This window comes from Prunus persica, chromosome G6 (genome assembly GCF_000346465.2).
Source record: "Prunus persica cultivar Lovell chromosome G6, Prunus_persica_NCBIv2, whole genome shotgun sequence".
NCBI classification, from domain to species: Eukaryota; Viridiplantae; Streptophyta; class Magnoliopsida; order Rosales; family Rosaceae; genus Prunus; species Prunus persica.
The window spans coordinates 645076-669543 of record NC_034014.1 but is presented as its reverse complement, the minus strand read 5'-3'; the positions used below and the strand labels follow the sequence as shown (position 1 = coordinate 669543).

Genomic DNA, 24468 nt, shown 5'->3' with positions numbered 1-24468 from the left:
CCAATTAAAATGACCTTATAAGCTCCACAAGCTGATTTCATGGAATGGTAGGTAGAGCCACCCTTCATACTGACATCTATTTTCTCTTTCAACTCCCTGGCCCTCACCCTCATTCCCTTCCCATCCTCATCTACCATAAGTTTTCTAACCCCTCTCTCTATCTCTGCCCTCTCTAATTCATTCTCCAATTGTATCCCTATTTTAAATACTTCGCTCACATACCTTGCATTCACCTTCTTATCGCTAAAGCACAGCCTGCATAACATCGGAACCCCTTCAGACAAACCACAATGGCTCCAAAACCCACCCACTAGGCCATGAGCCAAAACTTCCATCTGGGGTGCCCATTTCACAATGCAACCTCTTTCTCAAATAGCTTTTATGAGGCAGTAGTTCAATCAATCTGAACCATAAATAAGTAGCAAGAGGACTCAGGCATTAGTCTCATCCCCTCATTTGCAAAGAAATAGATTAATCTTAAGCACTGGAGTTTGCATTTGTACTGCCATTGTTGCTATAATAGTTTTACAAAAAGGAGCAAAAATGGTGCTAAAATATGAATATGGTTTGAATACTTTAGGTTAATTCTATTTTTCTCCATAAGGAGGTATATATAGCAGTTTACATGAGTACTTTACAAGGAAATAGATACAATAATCAATTAGGAGAATATCTCCTAATTATACAAGGATATGTCAACTATATAAAATAAGAAAGTAAATCCCCTAATTAATCAAGGAAATAAATCTCCTTGATTAATTAGGAAGGCTCATTTCAACATTCCTCCTCAAGTTAGTGCATATACGTCACCAATGCCCAACTTGGTAAGTGAGTCATAAAACACTTTTCCACAGACAACTTTTTTTTTAAAGACATCTGCTAGTTGATCTTCTAATTTTACGAATAGTAGGGAGATGATCTTATTCTCAATTGTTTCTTCGATGAAATGTCTATCCACCTCAACATGTTTGGTTCGATTACGTTGAACTGGATTATGAGCAATATCGATAGCTGACTTGTGTTGAGGCCCAAAACAATCCACGGTTCGGCTCAAATAAATTTTCAGCCCAATGCAATACCTTATCAAGAAGAAATCCAAATTGGGCACGCGAAAGTTCGTCATATACGCTTTGCACACATGCCACGCCAAGCAAATAAGCAACATGCCACGCTACAAGCTTAATTGGGCCCAAGCCACGCAAGATGCCCGGGGCTTGCTTGAGTGGGTTGTGGTATGGATGGTAATAAGTTGACATGAGGCCCATTGATGGGCTAAGAAATGGAAGTCCCGGGGTTGCTTGGGAGCTTCGGAACTCAAGCCCATTTCTTAGGCCCAAACATGTGGGTGAGCACAAAAGAGAAAATATCACAACCAAAATATCCTAACCAAAATAGCCCAACCAAAATAGCCTATTGACTCAACCAAAAAAGACCAATGCTTGATAGAGATAGCCCACTTACTCAATAAACCAACTTGGCCCATACAATTACCATAATGAGCTACAAAAGCCCAACACTTGGCTGGAAAAACAAAAGCCACGAAGGGGAATTCTGAAGGTCCATTATACAAAGCTGCTTGGAGGTTCCAGCACATGGGAAGGGAGCAAGTTTCCAGCAAAAGACACCCAAGGGACCAATGGATATTGGAGCGCTGATCACCTTTTGAACCAGCATGCATATCCATTCTCTTTCCCTCATCAGACCTAGCCATAAAAAAAGGAAGAAAGAAAAGGAATAAGATGGTTGAAAATGGAAGTTCTGAAACAGCCGCGGAAAAGGAGGCCTTAAGCTCTCAAAAATCCATGATTTTGTGCAAATGGGCAGTGGATTTCACCAAAATAGGATGATTGAAGAGATGATGGGAGAAAGGAAGGGAAAGACTTGGCCAAATTGGATAGAAACCATTAGGGTTTATTGGAAAATGATGGCTTCTAGCAGCTATTTCATGCTCAGCCCATCCTTTTCCCTTAATTTTTCCTCTTGGCAAGCTATTCTAACACTTGACAGAGTCTCTGTCAAGCTGCCGGAAAAACACTCAAGCTACCATTTTCTCTCTTTTTCCTCATGCTCAACCAAACCCCTCTGCAAACTCTTCATCTCCTGCCTTAATACCCCTTTTCCCCCAGGAACACTTAGTTTTCTCTTCAATGCTAAACTCATGACAATTTTGCTCCCATGCCACAAGCTCCTCATGCCAAGCTAGAAAGTTTATCTGTAAGCTGTTGTTACTTTCATTGGTGAAGGTAACCAAGGTGTTTCCTAAGGCCCTACTGTCCTTTCGAAGCATTCTTGGGGCTTGATCTTCAAACTCAGGCTCAAGGGGCAATTTCATCCATTTTGTTGTTTACGGTAGCCCAGGCCAATAGTAGCTGCCGGAACAAAAAATCCCCTACAATTTGTTGTCACAATGTAACTCCATTGGCTTTTATGGTTTGAAACCCAATTTTGTCAAGAGTCTTCTGATCCATAATAATTCACAGACTCCTTGAGCCATTTCTTTATATTCTGCTTCTGCACTAGACCTGGAAATCACATTTTATTTTTCACTCTGCCAAGTAACTAGGTTACCTCCCACAAATATAAAGTAACATGATGTAGAGTGTCTATCTATAATGGAATCAACCCAGTTAGCATATATATATATATATATCAAATAACTTTAAGATTTTCATTCTTGGAGAACATTAGTCATTTTTAAGGTGTTGAAAAATACCTTAAGATCTGATCAACTACATTGCTATGAGAAATACTAGGAGAATGCATAAATTGACTAACCACACTTATAATGCCTGCAATATCTAGTCTTGTGCGTGCCAAATATATCAATCTTCTAACAAGGCGCTGGTACTGTTCCTTATTGGTAGGCACCCGGTCCATGCCTTCATACAACTTGTGATTCATCTCAATAGATGTGTCAGCAGGCTTGCATCCAAGCATTCATCTTTTAGTGAGTAGATCCATCACTTACTTCCTTTGAGACAAAAATATACCAGTTTTTGACCTTGATACTTCTATTCCGATGAAGAATTTCAGAGCACCTAAATCATTCATCTAAAATTCCTAAGACAAATACTTTCGTAGTTTCTGTTGTTCTCATGCATCATGCTCAGTTACAACCATGTCATCCACATACGTGATTAATGCAGTGATTTTTTCGCCATTGTGCTTCAAGAACATGGTATGGTCTGAATTACTTTGAGTGTATCCAAAAATTTTCATGAACTTAGTGAATATGCCAAACCATCCCCATATAGTGATTTTCTGAGCTTGCAAAACTTGATTCTTCTTATCATGAGCTATACTACATCCTAGTGGTAAATCCATGTAGACCTCTTCCTCCAAGTCTTCATGTAAGAAGGAATTTTTAACATCAGACTGATCTAGTGGCCAGTCTAGATTTGCTGCTAGAGATAGTAAGATTCTGATAGTGTTAATCTTAGCTACTGGGCAAAGGTCTCCTAGTAGTCTACCCCATATCTCTATGTGTACCCTTCTGCCACCAGTCTAGCTTTGTATCTTTCAAAGGATCCATTTGCTTTGAGTTTCACAGTATAGATCCACATGCATCCCATTGTCTTCTTTCTGTGAGGTAAAGACACGAGCTCCCATGTGGCATTATTTTAGAGCGCTCGCATTTCTTCATTCATGGCTTCTTTCCATTTTGAGTCTTTTAATGCTTCAGTCACACTACTAGGAATAGATATGTCGGCCAACTGCTTCACAAAGTATGCATGTGATTCAAACAGTCTGCTTAGTAATATATAATTGTTGATGAGGTATTTTCCTTTGGCTTTAAAATCTGCTTCGTACTGTACTTGAGGTTTACCACGGTTCGTCCTTTTTGGAAGACGATGTACAAGGGTGTATCACTACAAAACAGAATGCCTTTAGCGAGGGTATTTTGTGGTCGCAAAAAGCCTTTTGCAGTCGGAAATTCGCTTTTTCGACGGCAAAAGTTCATCGGAAATCGTCGGTAAAACGACGGTTGCAAATACTTTTTTTCCGACCATTCCGTCGGAAATAATGTATTTTCGACACCCATATTCCGTCGATATTGCTTATATTTTTATCGGAAATAGATTTTCAAAACAACCATACAAATTCATTTCCAACAATAAATGTGGTCGCAAATACTTGCGCACCTGTCGGAAATAATTTTTGATCGAGATCTTTTGTTCTTGCCATATTATTTTTTCGACCAATGACTATTTGTCGAAAATAGTATTTCCGACCCTAGATTACTATTTGTGATAAATATAATTCGTTGGAATTGTGCTTTTTCGACATGGAAGCTTGTCGAAAAAATGTTTTTCCGACTACATTTATAAGCATTAAACGTACAAATATTTTGTCAAAAAATCTAAATAATATTTCAATTGAAAAATTGTTGTTCGAAGAATAGTATATATCATCATTAATAAAAGACAAATGTAATAAATTACAAATATTCATTACAATCCTAAGCTATGTCCTATATCACTAGTCCCAAAGTCTACTTCCAATCGAACATTAAAGAGTTCGAATGCATGCTTCATAGCTTCCTTTGAATCTTCGCTAATGATGGGCTGCTGCTATTTCCCATTAACAATAACATTGTTTGTTTATCCTGCCAAAACAAGAACAGAGCTAGTTCTGTTTCCAAAACAAAGTTTTAGTCAATGTGTAAAATCAAATATATCAAGTAAGAAGACAATACATGACAAACAGTAATGAAATAAGAACAGAAAAATAGATACAGTCACGGTAGGTGCCTAGGCGAACCTCCTTTGCAGATACAAAATCCTGAAGAGACACCCTTCCAGATAGAATCTGCTTCCATTGACGCTGTAAGTATGCTCTAACCTGTGTAAAAAACAAAGGAATCATTAACCGTGGAAATCAAGTCAACCACCAGTAAAAGCTATTTTAAGGAAAAAAAATACTCAGGGCAAATACAAGATATCCATGAAACTAAAGAGGTAACATGGGAACATGGATTGACCCACAGGCAATTGACATAAATAGACCACATACAACAGTCTAAACTCATGTTAAGTCATTATGCCTAATCAAACACCAATGTTACAAACTCAATGCAATACACCAATGTTACAAACTCAAGTGTTGGTGGTAAGTGGATTTGAAGAACCCCTTTGTGTTGTTTGAGCACCAATGTATAGTAGGCGTGACTATCTATTTATCACCTATGAGATGAAACTTGTTACTATGAAGATTGATCATTTACTACATTAAGATAATCGAAACTGAACCAGTTACCTGATTGGAGTTCCAGAAGTGTAGAGCGGGTTCTTCACGACATATTGCACATACAAGTTGTAAATGTACTTCAAAGATTACAAACACAAAACAAAGAGTAAGAAAGCAGCAGCACATTAAGAATGTAATTGAGAACCACACATGTACAAATTTCTAACCTAAGCACAAATTCAAGTTCAAGAATGTAATTGAGGGAGAGGAGAGGCCTTTCTTTCCGATCCTAAATCGCTAGATCTAATTCTTTTTATTCACAAATGTCACTCAAAGCTCTGTGATTGTGTTTTCAAAGTTTTCTTAATCAAAATAAAGGTCCTTGAGTGGCATTTTCCTGCAATCATCTGTAAAAGAAATGGAATATAACAAGTTTTTATAATGGTGGTTGACAAAGCACAGGTTGGTGAAATTTGCCTATTGTACCGTAGGCTCTAGGGCTGCAAATAGAGGTTTCAAGGCTTGTAGTTGCTGGGGAAGGGTATGGTAGAATGAATTAGGGATTAAAATACTAGACTTTAGAGGGTAATAGGGGCTATACTTCAAGATGACAGGTTGCTCAGATTCTGGGCAACAGGTAATTCTGGGATTTTTCAGGTTGCTTTCAAGAGGGATTTTGATTTAGGGTTTAGGGATGTCATAGATGAAGAAATATCCTTGAGCCCATCTCCAAACTTTTCTTTAAGCACTCTTTCAATTCCCATTTTCATGGTGGTCGTTGAGCTAGGGCAGCTCCCACAAGCCCCTGTTTATCATTTCAATTCTTCAAGAAAATGGAATTTCAATTGCCTAATTGCAAAACAAAACATTGATTCTAACTAATTACCACTGTTTCACAATCAAATTATATGTTGGCAATGAGTAAATCATTCAAATTCACAAAACCCAAAATTCCTGACAGAAAAAAGAAACCATATTTCAAATGAAAAACAGAGACAGAAAAAAGAGATAACCCAAACCCACCTTGTAGCTTGAGTGAAACGACGCCGTCCTCAACGGACACAACGTCGACGTTACCGCCATCAGCGATGAGATAGGGGCGGACGTCCTCAAGAACCACGTCGACGTTAGGAACGGTGAGCTCGTACTTCTTGGCGGAGTAGAGTCCAGGTGAAGAAGACTCAGTGGCTGCGCTCGGGTTCGAAGCTCTAATGACGCTTTTCACAAAGATCGATCCTTGAGAGAGACAGAGAGAGGGCTTGAATTGAGATAGAGAGAGAGAGAGAAGGAGATGAGTTCTAGGTTTTCAATCTCACGGCTACAGAGAGAGAAGAGAAGGGTTTACAATTTTACTTAATTATTCATAAAGTATAGCCGTGCGGCTATACTTTGCGGTTTGCGGCAACCGCAAATTTTGAAAATAAAATACCGCAACCGCAACCGCAAATGCGGTTCGGTTCTTAATACCGCGATTGCGGTTTTATTGCGGTAAAATATCGGTTGGTTTTTGCGGTTTTTCGGTTTTTCGGTTTAAAATGCCACCCCTAATATCAGTACCTAATACAACAGAAATACATGCTATAAGAAATTTTGTGAAGTACTTAATTTGAAGCCCTATTTTAGGTCAGAAAAATATACTGAAAATTCATAGGAACTCCTTGTGATATTCTCTTCTATTTAAAGCTCCAAAATTATATATAAAAAAATGTCTTCATCTTATGCTTTTTTGTAAATTCAAATACTATAGGGGATTCGATTGATAAGGCAAGCTGTAGATAGGACGACTTCTCCCCAAAATGACCGAGGCATATTGGCATTAAAAAGAGAAGCACAAACTACTTCCAATACATGTCTTTTCTTTCTTTCAACCATTACATTTTGGTAGGGAGTGTGGGCATGAGCGATGATGTATGATGCCATGATTGTAAGAACTTGTTAAGATCTTGGTTGAGAATTTCTCCGCCATTATTAGAATGGAGAACCTGCATTATGGCCTGAAACTAAGTCTCCACCATTTGTTGGAATTGTTGAAACTTTGAACTGACTTCCCCTTTAGTTTTGAGAAGGGAAATCCAATTCAAGCATGTGCGAACGTGACAAACCATCGAGCTCCCCCTGGAATAGCAATTTTAATAGGGCCCCAAACATCAGAATGCATAAGAGAGAATGGAATCGAACTTTTATTGGAACTTAAGAGAAAAGGAACACGATGGCTCTTAGCCAGTTCGCAAATGTCATACTTAAAACTTAAAATATCTAAACTGGTAGATAAGGATGGAAATAACTTTTGTAAATATCCAAATAAAGCATGTCCAAGACGTCTATGTCATAACTATACTTTGTCAGTTTGTTTCTCAATACTAGCACCCCTAATCTCGAAAACTTGACCGACTCTGGCTTTACTGTTAGGTGCCAAGTTCAGGTAGTAGAGTTTGCCTTTCCTAGTACCACAACCAATTGTCTTGCTGCTCATAATGTCCTGAAAAACATAATAAGTAGACCAAAAAGTTACAGTGCAATTCAAAGCCGTAGTAATTTGGACAACAGACAATAGATTGTGGTGCAAGGACGGAATAATCAACACAGAGTCCAAATTGAGGGAGTCAAAGAGAGAGTGAGCTCTCTCCAATCATGGGGGAGGGAGTACTATTAGTATTAGACACCACCGATTGAGGGGACGATGTATAAGAGGCAATTTGTCCAGGATCAAATGTCATATGGTCAATTGCTCCTATGTCAATGATCCTTGTGTGTTTCTTGGATGAAGTACTTAAAACATAACCTTTGGTACCTGTTGTGGTTATAGAGGCAGATGTTAGAGCCAGTGTAGCCAAATCAGCAGGACTTACAAGGTATGAGTCGAAAGATTATGGAGTGATTTGGTCTTATGTTTGCGAGGATCCTTGGAGTGGTCCCACTAATCAGGATACCCAATCAATTCGTAACAGCTAGTACTGGTATGTTTGTCTCCTCCACAGTGAGTGTACTTCTTCTCCGGAAGAGATCCTGAAGCCTTGTTCTGATAAGATCCACCGGTCGAAGTCTGGGGCCCCCTTTGATGTTGAGGGACTATGACAGAGGTTTTCGGAGCACCAATCATGGTCATTCGCAGTTGAGCTTTGTGAAAAACATATGTAAAGGTTTGATCAAGGTCTAATTTGGGATCTTTTCGTAAGATTTCCTCTCGGACTTGATCAAACTCAGGGTCAAAACTGGCAAGAAAAAGGTGAACACTAGGACGATCCACTTATGTCTGGCGCTTAGTGACATCGGCATCGCAGTGCATGCGGATGGGACTCCGATAGTCAATTTTCTTAAAAATACTCTGCAGCTGGCTATAATACTTATGAACAGGTGCACAATTCTGTTTAATAGTGAACGCCTGTTTATTGAGATAAAAAAAAGTTTCATCCCCACAATCATTGTAGGTCTTCTTGACGGCAGCCCAAATTTCTTTGGCGGTACTTAATCAGATGAAACGATTCATGAAGTCGGGAGACATGGAGTCAATTAACCATCTTTTGACCCGAAAGTTCTCGGTACACCATTTGTTGTAGGTGGACGAGCTCTGAGGGGGCTGTGGAGTGTCTCCGGTTAGGTACCCCAATTTTTCCGGGTAGCAATGCACATCTCCATGACTTAAGACCATAAAGCATAGTTGGTTTCAGTCAGGGATACGCCGGTAGGAAACGGGGAATTTTCATTGTTAATAGCAACAATTTGAGGAGCGAAGGTGGAATAGCCTATGTATGTGAGAGCGGGAGGTCACCTATTGCAACTGAAGGATTTGAGGATAAGATAAAGTATGGGTTTTGATAAGAGGATTTGATATGAGTGTATAAGATTTGGATTTAAGGAATTTGAATTTGAGGAATTTGATTTAGGGTTTAGATTTGAATTTGAGGGTAAGATTTAAGAGTCTAGAGACAACCTATGATCAATTGATCTTATACCATGCTAAAGTATAAATATGGTTTGAATACTTTAGGATAATTATATTCTTCTCCATAAGGAGGTATATATAGGAGTTTACATGAGTGCTTTACAAGGAAATAGATATGGAATAAATAGATATAATATTCAATTAATATCACCTGATTATATAAGGATATGTCAACTATATAAAATAAGAAGTAAATCCCCAAATTAATCAAAGAAATAAATCTCATTGATTAATTAGGAAGGCTCAGTCAACAGATGGTACGTAACAGGTATGTGAATGTAACCTTTTGAATGAAGTTGTAGGATTGTGCAGCGGGCAACAAATTGGTAACGCTGACAGTGCGTAAGACGATGCTTGGAATGTTCTAATAACTAGCCACAACTTCAGAGAAGGGCATGAAATCTCATGTGCAGTTAAATCCATCTGGTATTGGAAAGAAGGCAAATTCAAGGTGGTTTGAAGGGTTGGAGAGTTGAAATGGTATGAAGAATTGAGAAGGAAACGGCCATTGAGTGTATGAAGGTGCCCAGCTGAAGCATAGGCCTTGGTATATGGACATGGGACTAAGACCAACCTTTGACCACTCTGTACTTTCTTTCCATCTCCCTCTCCCCCTCCTCTCTCTCTCTCTCACTGTTAGTGTTGGGTTCATTTTTACACATGATTTATCATGTTATTCACCCAATATTTTGAATTAGTTCTTGACATTTTATAGCATTTTAATTCCTTTTTGTGTTTTCATAGATTTTACCTTGTTAGAATGAAAATGAGCTAAAAATGCATTATTGGTTATAAATTCTGTTTTTGTTCATTTTCGTATGTCATCTTCTTGGCTTTGGATAGTAAGCTCCGTTGCTCGGATGAGGTGAAGATCTTCATGAAACTTGTTCCAATGGATATTGACTACAACATATCCAAATTTGAGAGCAAGTGTAGCCCAGCCAACTGATCCAACAATTGATCCTAGCTGGAAATCTGTTTTGGGCAAGTTTCACCTCCACTTGATGTCATCTTATTTCTACTTGTTACCATAACATTTGGTAACAATAAATTACCTTATGAAGTGGGATTTTTCGAGTCAAGGAGAACCTTGTAATGTATTTAAAAACAAAATCTCATCATGGCAAGAAGACAACGAGGAGACAATGGCTAAAGGTTTTAGCAAAAGGTAGTGGAGTTTAATATTGAGTTGTGAGCTGGAAAGTAGGAGAGAGAAGAAGCAAAAGGGAAGGCATCAGCCATTCATTGAATCATTCGACATTTTTATGAGATTGAGCAGAGATTAGAGATTGGAGCTGGAGAGGAGACAAGGTGCAACCAAGCAAGAGGGAGAAGAACATCGTCCACCATTGAAGACCTTGAGCTTCCATCACTTTCACAAAATCTGTCAACTCTTTCTAGTTATATTTCAAATTTATGTTTGAAATAAGTATGAGGAAATAAACTCCATAGCTAGGGTTTAGGTTGAAGCCCTAAACATGATTACTCTATTGTTTTGATGCTTGAGTTTATGAATTTCCAGATATTGTTAATGAATTCCCATTCACTAAAATAATCTATCATTGATGTATGTTTTTCTTTGATTGATCACCTTTAAAAGCATGCTTCTTGAGATTGTTGGGATTATATGTACCCTCATGTTTTCCTAAGCAACAAATGGATGAAGTAAGAATCATCTATGTGAATTGGTTTCTTGAATGCCTAATGTAAACATCATACTATTAGGGTTCTTGTGATATTCATATTCTCTTTGAACTTAATGGGTTTTTCAAGTAATTAAATCGAAGTACTAAGTACACCTAGATTGATTATAGAGAAGGCACAAGTATTATAGCACTAGCCCCGCAGTCTACTTATATTAGAGAGAATCATTGCGAACATCTTCATCAACATATTTAGAGTTCATTACTTGAGTGTCCATGAACGTGAGTATGATTGTTTAGAGTGGATTCCAAAAACCCTAGTGTTTTTCACATTTCAAGTCACACTTCGGTATTCATCTTTGTCAATCTTGTTATAATTAGCGTGTGGTTACATTCAAGCATTAGAATTAGGTCACTTGAATTAACACCCATCTTCCTCCCCACACTCCCCTCCCCCCCCCCCCCCCCCCCCAAAATTTCGTGTGTGTGTGTTTGAAAAGTTGTGTGTTTTCCCCATTGAATTCTCACTTCCGTAATTGTTTATGACATTTGGTCTGCAATGAGTTCTTCCTTTTTCTGTGCTGAATCCAACCATATGAAGAATATAAAATTTGGATAAAAGTTATAGGTCAAAAATTGGACAGAGGTCAAAGATGAAAACATAGCACATACTCTGCTTCAAAAAGATCGGCCTTCACTGTTCATGTTACCGGTCGCCTTCCATTTTGGTTTTCAGGTCACAATCTGTTTCAAAACGATCGGTTGTTACTATTTATGCCACTGGTCGTTACTGTTCACTAGGTGATAAACATATGACAAAGAAGTGATACAGTGGTAATAGAAAAGTGATAAAAGGGTGATAGAAATTGTTGTTTGTGTCTATCTTTGGTTTCTTGTTTTGTTTCATTTCTTTTACTATTCTTTATTCGCTCTTAGCTTCCAATTTGCATTTTACCTGTGTGTTGTGTTAAATAAGTGTTCTTTAAATACTCAAACTAGAACTTTTAGTAAGCCGATAGTTCCTCGTGGGCAGTGGCAGAGCCACTCCTAGACCTTGAGTGGCCCTGGTCCCCCCATATTTTTATGGGAGCTTTAGTAATATACCCAAAATAGGGGCTGTAATTATAAAAAAACCCTACATAGAATGCACTTTAGAAACACACCCAAAAACCATTTACTACATATAAAATTAGTATTGAAGTTCCTATAAATTACATCTCTGCCATTAATTAACTTAAAATAAGCCCAACACAAAATTCCCAAAAGAATCCAAAACAAGCTCAGCAAGCCCAAATTAGATTTTTTTTGAAAAAACCCAAACTTAATATAAAATAAAATAAAAAATCACGAAAACCAAGGGTCTGTCCCCACGACCCTTCATTCTCCATCAAACCTCTGCAAACCATATCATAGAAGTACATTGTTAATACCATGTCATAAAAGTACATTGTTAATAACATGTCATAAAAGTGCATTGCTAATACCATGCTATAGAAGTATATTGTTAATACAATTTCATAGAAAAACATTCTTAATACAATTTCATACAAAAACATTGTAAATACCATTTCATTCAAAAAATCCAAAAAACCCTAACAAGAGATTCGATATCCTTTGCTGCCACCTCCAATTGTCCATAGTTTCACCAGATACAATCACAAAGGCAAAAGAAAATACCTTTACAAGGAAAAAACAAGTACACTGTTAATACTATGTCACAGAAGTACATTGTTAATACTATGTCATAGAACTATTGTCCTAGTAAAAATCACATTTTGCATATCATAAACTTCAAGTGCACAACCATATATAGAGCAAAATATAGAGCGTGCTTTGTTACTGAAAATCTGTTAATACTATGTCATAGAAGTACACTGTTAATACTATGTTATATAAATTAACTCAGTTGCAGGGTATGAACAATATAATAGCTGTTCATACCACTTACTGGAAGTTAACAACTGCTCATACGACTTACAGATAACAAATTGTACATTACAAATCAACTTACATAACAAATTGTAAAAGGTGTTGATGATCAAACTCAGAAGCTGGTTGCTCTCATGGATCAGGACCTGAGTCCACCTTCTGAGTTCTAAAACGACATTGCCGAGTTCGGCGTATTCCGCTCTTCAAAGAAGAGCTTCTTCAATGGCGGCCGCAGAGAGGAAGAGGAAGCGGCAGCCCCTTTGGCTATGGAAAAATCATCGTCGTCGGCATCTGCGAAGAAGAGATCCAGGTTGAAAATCAGGAACACAAGACAGATCTGGCCATTTTGGAATATATCGTCGGTGGAAATCGGCGATCCGTCGGGGTTGGTGCATGCGAAAGAGAAATCAAGTAGAAATTCAAGTAAATTAAGCAAAAATCAAAATGAAAATAACGAATTGAAGCAGATGGAACAAACCTGCAAAGGAAATGGAGGCATCGGCGGCGAGAACACGTGTGAGGCCACCTACGTAACGGAGATTGTCGTCGGTCTTGTGTTGGTCCATGGCTTTGAGACTGTTTGGTTTACTTTGAAGGCAAAGAGAGGGAAGAAGGGAGATAACAGAGGAGAGATGGTGGTTTGAAGCAGGAGAGGGGCTTAAGGCTTCAAAACTGAGGGAGGGCTTGATGCTTCAAACCTGAGGGAGGCTTCAAAACTGAGGGAGGGCTTGATGCTTCAAACCTGAGGGAGGCTTCAAACGAGATCCAAAACTAACTTAATGCTAAAAAGGGTAATAAAGATATTTCATCTTATTAATTAAATTAAAAAATATACAATTGTTGATTTTTGGGTTTATTTTGGGTGTGTTTCTATGTTTTAAATTACGTAGGGTATATTTATAGTTTCATGTCTAGGAATGGGTGTTTCACTAATTTTGTATATTTTTATCCCTCCTCTATTATATATATAATATATATAATTTGTAATAAACAACTTATAATTTAAGTTAAAATTTCCTCTAAAACAAATTAGACATGACTCAATTAGAAACATTTAGCTCTAAATATGTAATTATTGAATACTTAGGTATTTTATATACTTGTATTTTCTATTTCGGCCCCTCAACTTTATAATTCTAGCTTCGCCTCTGTTCGTGGGATCGACCCCAGTACTTGCAAATCTACACCTCAATAAATTTGTGCACTTGCAGGTATTTTTAATTGGATAATTAGCACATTAATTTGTGCCAATTATTAATACAACAGATACGCAGGTGCACACACTGCACTCTCAACAGCTTCTGGCTATGGAACTTGAAATTCGTTGGAGCTTGAGTATGTCAATTAATAATAAGTTTGCCTTTTTTCCATAAATTGTTTGGGACAGAAGCATGTGGTTCTCAGGACAGCTGGGTATTGCGTTTAAAGAAATAAGTAAACTTTGGATACTCATCTCTAAGATTGAAAAGTATATTGTCTAGTTGTGGGTACGTAGTTTTAGGAGAGGAAACATGGCTGCATCTTCAAGGAATAAGTCCTACTCATCCTCTTTCAGTAAACAATTGATGACTCGCAGTAACATGATACTATATTTCTTTATGTTAATAATTTTATTTTCATTATTTTTTATTAAGTTCAAGATGAGCCAGCATCCTCTATTTACTTTCTTCTGTATTGGTAAACCGTGTCGTCTTGAACTTTCCTTTAATTATACTTTTGATATAATTCTACACCCTAAACCCTATGCTTAATAGTCAACCTTCATAAATCAAATGGTGATGGTCAAAAGGGCGGTAAGAACATCAACATGAACAGATAACCAGATGATCTTATTTATTTGACTAGAGACATGTCCCCTGTTGTTTTGAAATTGGAAAAAATATTTTGACTCTTACATGATGTCCATTACTTATTTATCAGAATACAAAGAGGCCTAGCATTTAACATCTCCCGCCAAATATTGTAAGGATGGTTAAGGGGGAGGGAATGATTGTGCGAGTCCGTTCCAGAAATCACTTAGTTGAGAGAAAAAAAAACACTTCTTGTTCCAATTAAAATGACTTTATAACCTCCACAAGCTCATTCAAGAAATGGTCGGTAGAGCCACCCTTCATACTAACTTCTATTTTCTCCTTCAACTCCTTGGCCCTCACCCTCATTCCCTTCCCATCATCATCTACCAGAAGTTTCCTAACAGCTCTCTCTATCTCTCCCCTCTCTAATTCATTCTCCAATTGTATCCCTATTTTCCATACTTCGCTTACATACCTTGCATTCACCTTCTGATCACTAAAGCACGGCCTGCATAACATCGGAACGCCTTCAGATATACTTTCCAGGGTTGAGTTCCAACCACAATGGCTCCAGAACCCGCCCACTGCGCCATGTGCCAAGACTTCCATCTGGGGTGCCCATTTCACGATGCAACTTCTTTCTCCAACAGCTTCTAGGAAACCTTGAGGCAGTAGCTCGATCCAATCAGAACCACAAATTGATCCGGGCCTAATCACCCACAAAAAAGGTTGCCTGCTGTTAATTAATCCCCAAGCCATTTCGGCTAGTTCTTTCTCACTGATGGATGCTAGACTCCCCAAGCTTACATAGATAACTGAGTTATGGGATTGTTTGTCAAGCCACGCAACACAGCCTGTGTCTTCTTCTAGTAAACTACTGGAGGCTACTGTTGCAATCTTGTGAAGAGGACCTATGGAGAAGATTGGAACTTGACATTGTTGCTGGACCTTTGCTAGTGATGATTGTTCAAGGCAGTCCAGGGTGTTCCAAATGATGGCTGAGGATGTCCTAACATTGTTGGCAATAGCCAATAGTTTCGAATAGTTTTCAAGTGTGTCGAAAATGGTAATGGGCAGATCCTTAAACCGGAGGGGATGAAGCTCGTCCACCGAGTTCGCTAACATAGATTCTGTGATCCGGAGTTATAGTCTTAGTTATAAGTAAGAAAAATAAACATCATACTCTGAAGAAAAATGGCTCGGGCATTAGCCTCTTTCTTCGTTTGCAGAAAGTAACATAGAAAGGAGGAAACAGGGCACATACCTGGGAAGGGAGTGCAACCTTTCGAATGAAGTCGTATTACAGCATTGCGAGCAATAAAATTGGTTGCACTTTGCGTGTGTAAGAGGATTCTTGGAATGTTTAGATCATTAGCCACAGATTCAGAGAAGTACATAAGTTCATCATAGATGATACTGGTGATTTTGTTCTGCGGTTCGTGTTCCGTCACTCTATCAGTCAAGCAGTGTTTGAAACTCGCTTTGCAATTGGCGTTAACAGCAAACACAATAGCTACTACATTCCCAGATGAAATCTCATCAGCAGTTAAGCCATCTGGTATTGGAAAGAAGGTGAATTCGGGGTGGTTTGAAGGGTTTGGAGAGTTGAAATGGGTGTGAACAATTGAAATGGAAAAGCCCTTTGAGTGAAGGAAGGTACCCAGCTTAAGCATAGGGTTTATGTGGCCTTGGTATGGGCATGGAACTAAGACCAACAGTTGACCACTCTGTGATTTCTTTTCCATCTCCCTCCCTCCCTCTTCATCTTCTGTCTCACCGATAAGAACGCACACACACGCACAAAGACACTCAATAGCTTGCGGCTATGGAAGCTTTATATTGCTTGACTGTCTCCTTGAAATTCATTGGGGCTTGAGTATGTAATATATAGAAGCAGATAATATTTAGATAAGCTAATTAATAATAAGTTTGTCTTTTTCCATTTGTTTGGAACGTAAGCTTGTAGTTCTCAGCACAGCTGGCTGCTGCAGTTCATGAATTAATATTGAAAAGTATATTGGCTGGTTGTTGTGTCTGGTACATGAACCGATAAACAGATGATCTTATTTATTTCATAAGGGAAATGCCACACGGGTTTTGAAATTTGATAGAAAGATTTTGACTCTTACATGATGTCCATTACTTATTTGTCAGAATAGAAGGCCTACTCGCCATATGAGCATTCAACATCTCCCACCAAATACTGTAATGATTGTGTGAGTTCGTTCTAGAAAGGACTTTTAGTTGAGAAAAAACCACAGCTGTAATTAAAATGACCTTATAAGCTCCACAAGCTCATTCAAGGAATGGTAGGTAGAGCCACCCTTCATACTAACTTCTATTTTCTCCAACTCCCTGGCCCTTACCCTCATTCCCTTCCCATCATCATCTACCATAAGTTTTCTAACAGCTCTCTCTATCTCTCCCCTCTCTAATTCATTCTCCAATAGCAACCCTACTTTCCATACTTGGCTCACATACCTTGCCTGCACCTTCTGATCGCCAGAGCATGGCCTGCATATCATCGGAACCCTTTCTGATAAACATTCCCGGGTTGAGTTCCAACCGCAATGGCTCCAAAACCCGCCCACCGCATCATGCCTGTGGGAACCTAATTAAATCAAACTCTAGGTCAAATAATTCCTACCATTTGGGGATTATTTGACCTAATTGGGAATTAATCAACCTAATTGGAAGTTACTCAATTTAATTGGGAATTACCCAATTAAATTGAACGTTACCTAATTAGGTTGAGAATTGATTTGGTTAATTACCACGATCCCCAATTAAATGAGGAGTTACCTAATTGAATCAAGATTTGATTTGGTACCTACCACAATTAGGAATTTGATTTACCCTAATAAATCAAATCCCTAATTAATCAAATCAATTCCAAAAATGTAAGATCCCACATCAACCAACAGAGAGAGGGTGATGTGCCTTATATGTGCACGCCCGCATCCATCTAGCACGAGGCCTTTTAGGAGCTCACTGGATTCGGAGTCGTACGAATTCCGAAGTTAAGCGAGTTGGGGGCTAGAGCAATCCCAGGATGGGTGACCCACTGGGAAATTGCTCGTGAGCTCCCAAAAACAAAACCGTGCGGGCAGAGAGGGGGGCCCAAAGCGGACAATATCGTGCTACGGCGGAGCCGATCCCGGGATGTGACAATTTGGTATCAGAGCCACTCTGCCGTGTGGTGCGAGTGTGCCGACGAGGACGTCGGGCCCTTAGGGGGGGTGGATTGTAAGATCCCACATCAACCAACGGAGAGAGGGTGATGTGCCTTTTATGTGCCCGCCCGCATCCATCTAGCACGAGCCTTTTTGGGAGCTCACTGGATTCGGAGTCGTAGGAACTCCGAAGTTAAGCGAGTTGGGGGCTAGAGCAATCCCAGAATGGGTGACCCACTGGGAAGTTGCTCGTGAGCTCCCAAAAACAAAACCGTGCGGGCAGAGAGGAGGGCCCAAAGCGGACAATATCGTGCTACGGCGGAGCCGATCCCGGGATGTGACAAAAAAGGGGAGGAATAATTCCCTTCCATCTACAGAATTATTCCTCTGAAACCCTAACCTCCGAGACCACTATAAAAGCATAGCCACACACAAGGGTTGAGGTACGTCAGAACTACTACTAAAATCTCTACAGAAAATTCCTCTCAAACCCTAGCCACCTCTTTTCTCTCTCTTTTACACAAGGCTCCAGCCGCCCGATTTATATTATAAACACATCCCGTACCCTATTTTAGCTATCGTTTCTCTACGGATCGATTGAACTGACTTAGGCATCGGAGGGCTTTTGGCCAACACCCCCCGAGTATGGTCCTCTTATTTGTTCTATTTTGCAGGGAGAAAGAGGCGGCGAAGAAGAAAGGAGAATTTTCCGAACTGAATATTCTTGTGGGGAAATTTGCTCCCACAATGCCCCAAAATCCATCTGGGGTGCCCATTTAAGAATGCAACCTCTTTCTCCAACAGCTTCTATGAATTCTTGAGGCAGTAGTTCAATCCAATCTGAACCACAAATTGATCCGGGCCTGATCACCCACAAGAAAGGTTGCTTGCTGTTAGCTAAGCCCCAAGCCATTTCGGCTAGTTCTTTCTAGCAGATGGATGCTAGACTCCCCAAGCTTACATAGATAACTGAGTTGTGGGATTGCTTGTCAAGCCACACAATGCAGCCTGTGTCTTCTTCTAGTAAACTACTTGAGGCCGCTGTTGCAATCTTGTGAAGAGGACCTACGGTGAAGATTGGAACTTGAAATTCTTTCTGGATCCGTGCCAGTGATGATTGTTCAAGGCAGTCCATGGTGTTCCAAATGACCGCTGAGGATGTCCTAACTTTTTGTAAATTAGCAACTAGTTTCAAATAGTTTTTCAAGTGTTTCGAAAATGGAGGTGGGCAGATCCTTGAACCTGAGGGGATGAAGCTCGGGCACCCGGTTCAGTGACATAGATTCTGTGATCCAGAGTTGTGGTCTTAGTTACAAGTAAGAAAAATAAACATCATACACTAAGCAAACAAATCAGGCATTAGCCTCTTCCCTCATTTGCAGAAGAAACATATAGAAAGGAGGAAACAGGGCACACATACCTCGGAATGGAGTGTGACCTTTTGAATGAAGTCGTAGGAGGGGGTTGAGAGCAATAAAATTGATAGCGCTTTGTGTGCGCAAGAGGATGCTTGGAATGTTCAGATAATTTGCCACAGATTCAGAGAAGTACATAATTCCATCATAGATGATGCAGATGATTTTGTTCTGCGGTTCTTGTTCAATCACTCTATCGATCAAGCATTGTTCAAAAAACTCGCTTTGCAGTTGGCGTTAAGGGCAGACAGAATAGCTAGTGTATTCCCAGATGAAATCTCATCAGAAGTTAAGCCATCCGGAATTGGAAAAAAAGTGAATTCAGGGTGTTTGAAGGGTTTGGAGAGTTGAAATGGGTGTGAACAATGGAAATGAGTGAAGGAAGGTTGCCAGCTTAAGCATAGGGTATATGTGGCCTTGGAATGGACATGGGACTAAGACCAACCTGTGACCACTCTGTGCATTCTTTTCCATCTCCCTCCCTCCCTCTTTCTTGCTCCTCTCTCACTGATATGAGTGCACAGGCGCACGCACGCACGCACACACACACTCAATAGCTTGTGGCTATGGAAACTTTATATTGCTTGGCTTACCTCCTTGAAATTCATTGGAGCTGGAGTATCTAATATATAGAGTGGTCCTCCCTGCAGAGACCATATTCAGTAAATAATATTTAGGTGCCAATTAGTAATGTCTTCTTCCATAAATTGTTAGGGAAAATAAGCATGTGGTTCTCTCAGCACGCATTTCATGAATTAAGCAAACTTTGGCTGCACGTATCTCCCGAATTAAGAACTGACTTTATGTAATTGATTACAGAAGAGAAGATTGAAGAAGAAAGCAGAGAAATCTCAGAAAGTTTTGTATTAATTTTGCTTAATAAATCGATTATACAACGTAAAACTCAGCTTATATACATAACGGAAAGCTTAGAGCTTAAAGTAAACTCAGCTTAACAATACTAACAAGAGCACGTGACCTCCATATGCTATTCTAACAAATTGAGCTGACCTGGACAATACAGTCATCAGTAATATGTTGTGTTAATAATTTTATTTTCATGATTGATGAGCTCAAGTCGTCTATTTACATCTTTTGCATTGGTACGCCGTTTTGAACTTTTTTTTTTTTTTTTTTAAATATCAAAGATAAACTTTATTAGATAAACTTCAATAGTACAATTAAAGACATCAACATGAAATTTGAAGTACCAATCCCAAGAGGTCAACAAACTAACATGTGAAAAACAAAACTATAGTGGACAAAAGCCGCACTAAAATACTAGCTCACATCACCACAATTAACCATAAACCCAAACAAAGTCTACAAACCCAACATGACCAAAACCTTAAAGCAACACATGTCCCTAAATGAACCCTAAACTACCACCACCTGAAGAAGCACTGTGGCGGCCACACCCACCACCGCATCCGTAGCAGATATGGGGAAAATATGATTTCCAGTGACCTACCTTCGCATAATAGCGAACAAATAAACGAAAACAAGAACCCTCCGTCAAAGACGATGTAGAACCAAAAGAGAATATGAGCAATGTTAGAGAGCATGTTTTGAGAGAAGGATTTAATTGAGAATATAACCTAAAAGGGGTGATTGGGGAACTTCATCTGAGCATGGCTCAGAAGAATCACCACAAGGAGCTTCTTATTCAACACGCCCTAGTGGACTTATTCACTAACTCAAAAGGAAAAAACGAGAAGAGTGGAGGAGGAGGAGAGGCACATGACGCTTCTTCCTCCCCTCCTTCTATGAAGTTTTTCCTTTGAAACTCACAAATGGAGAAAGCGGCTAGGATTTTTTCCTTTGAACTTTCGTTTGATTGCACTATTGATGTAATGTTTTCCTAAACCGTATGCTTAATTGTAAATCTCTATAATGAAATTATTATGGTCATAAGCACAGTACCAACGTCAACATGCAATAGATAAACAGATGATCTTATTTATTTCACCTGCGCCATGTCAAATGTGGTTTTTTAAATTGGAAAAAAAGATTTTGGCTCTTACAAGGTGTCCATTACTTATGTATACGAGCATTTTGTAGTGAAACAGGCAAGATGTGATAAATACAAGAGCAACAATAAATAAATATCGACTATATATTTTCTCTCATACTTGGTCATCCTTCTAATTATCTTTTCAATATAAATAATCTTAAGTGTCTAAAGAAATCCTAAATTAATCCTAAATATCAAGATAAGGTCGTTCTGGTCATAAGAACAATACCAGCACCAGAATTGAAGCAGAAAATCTTATTTCAAAAGGTACATGCCATTTTTAGGAGTGGAAAGAAAGATGTTGACTCTCACACGATATCCATCTCTTATTTATAGCATATTGAAATCAACAACGCTAAGAAATTAAATGACATGTTGTTCAAAATTAGAGATTTTTAAGTGACAACCATGTGATAAGAGAGATAGACACATAATTATATACAACTGAGAATAGGGCAGGTCTTTCATCATTCAAGGTCGTTGATATGATGTAGGATGTTCTAGCGTAAAAGCAACTATTTGGGACTTATGAAACATAACATGACTTGTGTGACAAGCAAGAAGCCCAAGATGTCAGCTTCAGGCTAGGAGAATAAAAAGGCACTTGTTTGGGCTTAAATGGTGGGCTTTCGTTATCAGTTGCTCCAGTAAGACATCCAAATCTTTGAAATTGGTGATGGGTAGGCTTCAAATTTGAGTGGTTGAAGTTCTTGTACTAGCATCATAGAATCTGCACTCGGATATGTTCCAAGTATCAGGGGTCTTAAGGTTTGAGTCAAAGTTAGGTATGAGAACCAGAGAACATAGAACCTTATTTCACAAGAAAAGGGTCAATACCATATTCAGAAAGATGAAAAATATCTAATTTCTTAAACATACCCTAAACTAAATAAAAGTGCAAATCTTGGTGCCCTGGTTTTGTACTATAACAGAACCTCTTCACCCTCCTTTGTTGGTAGTGGTGATCAACGAAAATAGAGAAGTTTAGAGGAATGATTGTCTGAGAAAGTTGGAACAGCTTCATATTGTTGCTTCAACCATTTTGAAATGTAAAATCTGGATTGATTGTACTAACAAACAGAAGTTTGTTCACATTAGATGCAAGAAGCCTCAACTATCAATCTGATGACAAAGGACTTAGTTGAAAAACAAAACACACACACACACACACACACTTCTTGTAATTAAAATGACCTTATAAGCTCCACAAGCTCATTCAAGCAATGGTAGGAAGAGCCACCCTTCATACTAACTTCTATTTTCTCTTTCAAATCCTTGGCCCTCACCCGCATTCCCTTCCCATCATCATCTACCATAAGTTTTTTAACAGCTCGCTCTATCTCTCCTCTCTCTAATTCATTCTCCAATTGTAACCCTATTTTCCATTCTTGGCTCACATACCTTGCATTCACCTTCTGATCGCTAGAGCACGGCCTGCATAACATTGGAACCCCTTCAGACATACTTTCCAGGGTTGAGTTCCAACCACAATGGCTCCAAAACCCGCCCACTGCGCCATGAGCCAAGACTTCCATCTGGGGTGCCCATGTCACAATGCAACCTCTTTCTCCAACGGCTTCTGAGAAACCTTGAGGCAGTTGCTCAATCCCATCAGAATCACAAACTGATCCAGGCCTGATCACCCACAAAAAAGGTTGCCTGCTGTTAATTAATCCCCAAGCCATTTCGAATAGCTCCTTCTCACTTATGAATGCTAAGCTCCCCAAGCTTACATAGATAACTGAGTTATGGGATTGTTTGTCAAGCCACGCAATGCAGCTCGTGTCTTCTTCTAGTAAACTACTACTGGAGGCTGCTGTTGCAATCTTGTGAAGGGGACCTATGGAGAAGATTGGAACTTGGCATTGTTGCTGGATCTGTGCTAGTGATGATTGCTCAAGGCAGTCCAGGGTGTTCCAAATGATGGCTGAGGATGTCCTAACATCGTGTCCATTTGCCATTAGTTTCAAAACGTTTTCAAGTGTGTCGAAAATGGAGATGGGCAGATCCTTGAACCTGAGGGGATGAAGCTCGGGCACCAAGTTCAGTGACATAGAATCTGTGATCCGGAGATATAGTCTTAGTTATAAGTAAGAAAAATAAACATCAATTGTCTATGAAAAATGACCCAGGCATTAGCCTCTTTCCTCGTTTGCAGAAAGAAAAATAGAAAAGAGAAAACAGGGCACATACCTGGGAAGGGAGTGCAACCTTTCGAATGAAGTCGTATTAGAGTGTTGCGAGCAATAAAATTGGTAGCGCTTTGTGTGCGTAAGAGGATTCTTGGAATGTTTAGATCATTAGCCACAGATTCAGAGAAGTACATAAATTCATCATAGATGATGCAGGTGATTTTGTTCTGTGGTTCCTGTTCCGTCACTCTATCAGTCAAGCATTGTTTGAAACTCGCTTTGCAATTGGCGTTAATAGTGAACATAATAGCTACTACATTCCCAGATGAAATCTCATCAGCAGTTAAGCCATCTGGTATTGGAAAGAAGGTGAATTCAGGGTGGTTTGAAGGGTTTGGAGAGTTGAAATGGGTGTGAACAATTGAAATGGAAAAGCCCTTTGAGTGAAGGAAGGTGCCCAGCTGGAGCATAGGATTTATGTGGCCTTGGTATGGACATGGGACTAAGACCAACCTGTGACCACTCTGTGCTTTCTTTTCCATCTCCCTCCCTCCCTCTTCCTCTTCCTTCTCACCGATAACCGGGTGCACGCGCACACACAGACACTCAATAGCTTGCAGCTATGGAAACTTTATATTGCTTGACAATCTTTTTGAAATTCATAGGAGCTTGAGTATGGAATATATAGAGAGTGGACCTCCCTGCAGAGACCATATCAGTAAGTAATATTTAGGTGAGCCAATTAGTAATGTCTTTTTCCATAAATTGTTAGGGACATAACCATGTGGTTCTCAGCACGCAGTTCATGAATTAAGCAAACTTTGGATGCACGTATTGGACTTCCATCTCTAATGATTAAAATGTATATTGGCCGGTTGTGGTTGGTTTTAGAGAACTGACTTGATGTAATATGTTGTGTTAATAATTTTATTTTCACGATTGATGAGCCCGGATCGTCTATTTACGTCTTTTGCATCGCTTAATCGTAATTCTCTATAAATGAAATTAGGCCAACAAGTGAACACATTCAACATCACCCACCAAATATTGTAAGGCTCGTTTAGTTTAGGTGTGTGTTTGTTTTGCATGGCTTAATGACCTTCGTCGTCTCAGATTTAACAAATATATTTTTCACATATTATGGTAGACGCAACAATTTTCTCATAATTAATTAAGGGAATGCTTCTTTGAAAGACATGTAGAGCACTTGGTACAGTCGCGCTAGTGATTTTCAGCCAT

At 39.2% G+C, this 24468-nt stretch overlaps 3 protein-coding genes, 1 long non-coding RNA gene and 1 pseudogene across 9 annotated transcripts; all 5 read right to left on the bottom strand.

The window, feature by feature from the left end:
* LOC109949529 (DNA polymerase zeta catalytic subunit-like) lies at window positions 4347–6509 on the bottom strand. Of its 5 annotated transcripts, none has more exons than XM_020565338.1 (4): window positions 6211–6509; window positions 5257–5324; window positions 4762–4842; window positions 4347–4632 (listed from the first exon to the last, which is right to left on the bottom strand). In XM_020565338.1, exons 1-4 carry the CDS (start codon window positions 6268–6270, stop codon window positions 4602–4604), a joined length of 240 nt encoding a protein of 79 aa, XP_020420927.1. In that variant the 5' UTR covers window positions 6271–6509; the 3' UTR covers window positions 4347–4601. The 5 variants fall into 5 exon arrangements, 4 of the variants coding, with proteins under 4 accessions (XP_020420927.1, XP_020420928.1, XP_020420926.1 ...); XM_020565339.1 differs by having other exon boundaries at window positions 4347–4606; window positions 6211–6499; XR_002271981.1 differs by having other exon boundaries at window positions 4347–4842; window positions 5257–5992; window positions 6211–6499.
* LOC109949530 lies at window positions 12743–13632 on the bottom strand. 2 transcript variants are annotated; one of them, XR_002271983.1, is made up of 3 exons: window positions 13445–13632; window positions 13181–13400; window positions 12743–13039 (listed from the first exon to the last, which is right to left on the bottom strand). It is a non-coding gene; the product is annotated as an uncharacterized LOC109949530 (long non-coding RNA). The 2 variants fall into 2 exon arrangements; XR_002271982.1 differs by having other exon boundaries at window positions 12743–12993; window positions 13445–13631.
* LOC18773385 (UDP-glucose iridoid glucosyltransferase) lies at window positions 14510–16361 on the bottom strand. The gene is made up of 2 exons (XM_007205125.2): window positions 15760–16361; window positions 14510–15625 (listed from the first exon to the last, which is right to left on the bottom strand). Exons 1-2 carry the CDS (start codon window positions 16238–16240, stop codon window positions 14754–14756), a joined length of 1353 nt encoding a protein of 450 aa, XP_007205187.1. The 5' UTR covers window positions 16241–16361; the 3' UTR covers window positions 14510–14753.
* On the bottom strand, window positions 16763–19557 carry LOC18772182 (annotated as a pseudogene).
* LOC18774856 (UDP-glycosyltransferase 76E2) lies at window positions 22118–23863 on the bottom strand. Its single transcript, XM_007206473.2, has 2 exons — window positions 23291–23863; window positions 22118–23156 (listed from the first exon to the last, which is right to left on the bottom strand). Exons 1-2 carry the CDS (start codon window positions 23769–23771, stop codon window positions 22282–22284), a joined length of 1356 nt encoding a protein of 451 aa, XP_007206535.1. The 5' UTR covers window positions 23772–23863; the 3' UTR covers window positions 22118–22281.

Bases quoted from the DNA above. Each gene is read 5' to 3' on its own strand.
- LOC109949529 (XM_020565336.1), bottom strand. From the start codon at position 5,373: ATGTGCTGCTGCTTTCTTACTCTTTGTTTTGTGTTTGTAATCTTTGAA. The intron at 4,843-5,256 runs GTAACTGGTTCA...TTTTTTACACAG, and splicing joins ACTTCTGGAACTCCAATCAG to GTTAGAGCATACTTACAGCG. The intron at 4,607-4,761 runs GTTCGCCTAGGC...TTGTTTTGGCAG, and splicing joins ATTTTGTATCTGCAAAGGAG to GATAAACAAACAATGTTATT.
- LOC18773385 (XM_007205125.2), bottom strand. From the start codon at position 16,240: ATGGAAAAGAAATCACAGAGTGGTCAACTGTTGGTCTTAGTTCCATGC. The intron at 15,626-15,759 runs GTATGTGCCCTG...TCCGGATCACAG, and splicing joins AGGTTGCACTCCCTTCCCAG to AATCTATGTTAGCGAACTCG.
- LOC18774856 (XM_007206473.2), bottom strand. From the start codon at position 23,771: ATGGAAAAGAAAGCACAGAGTGGTCACAGGTTGGTCTTAGTCCCATGT. The intron at 23,157-23,290 runs GTATGTGCCCTG...TCCGGATCACAG, and splicing joins AGGTTGCACTCCCTTCCCAG to ATTCTATGTCACTGAACTTG.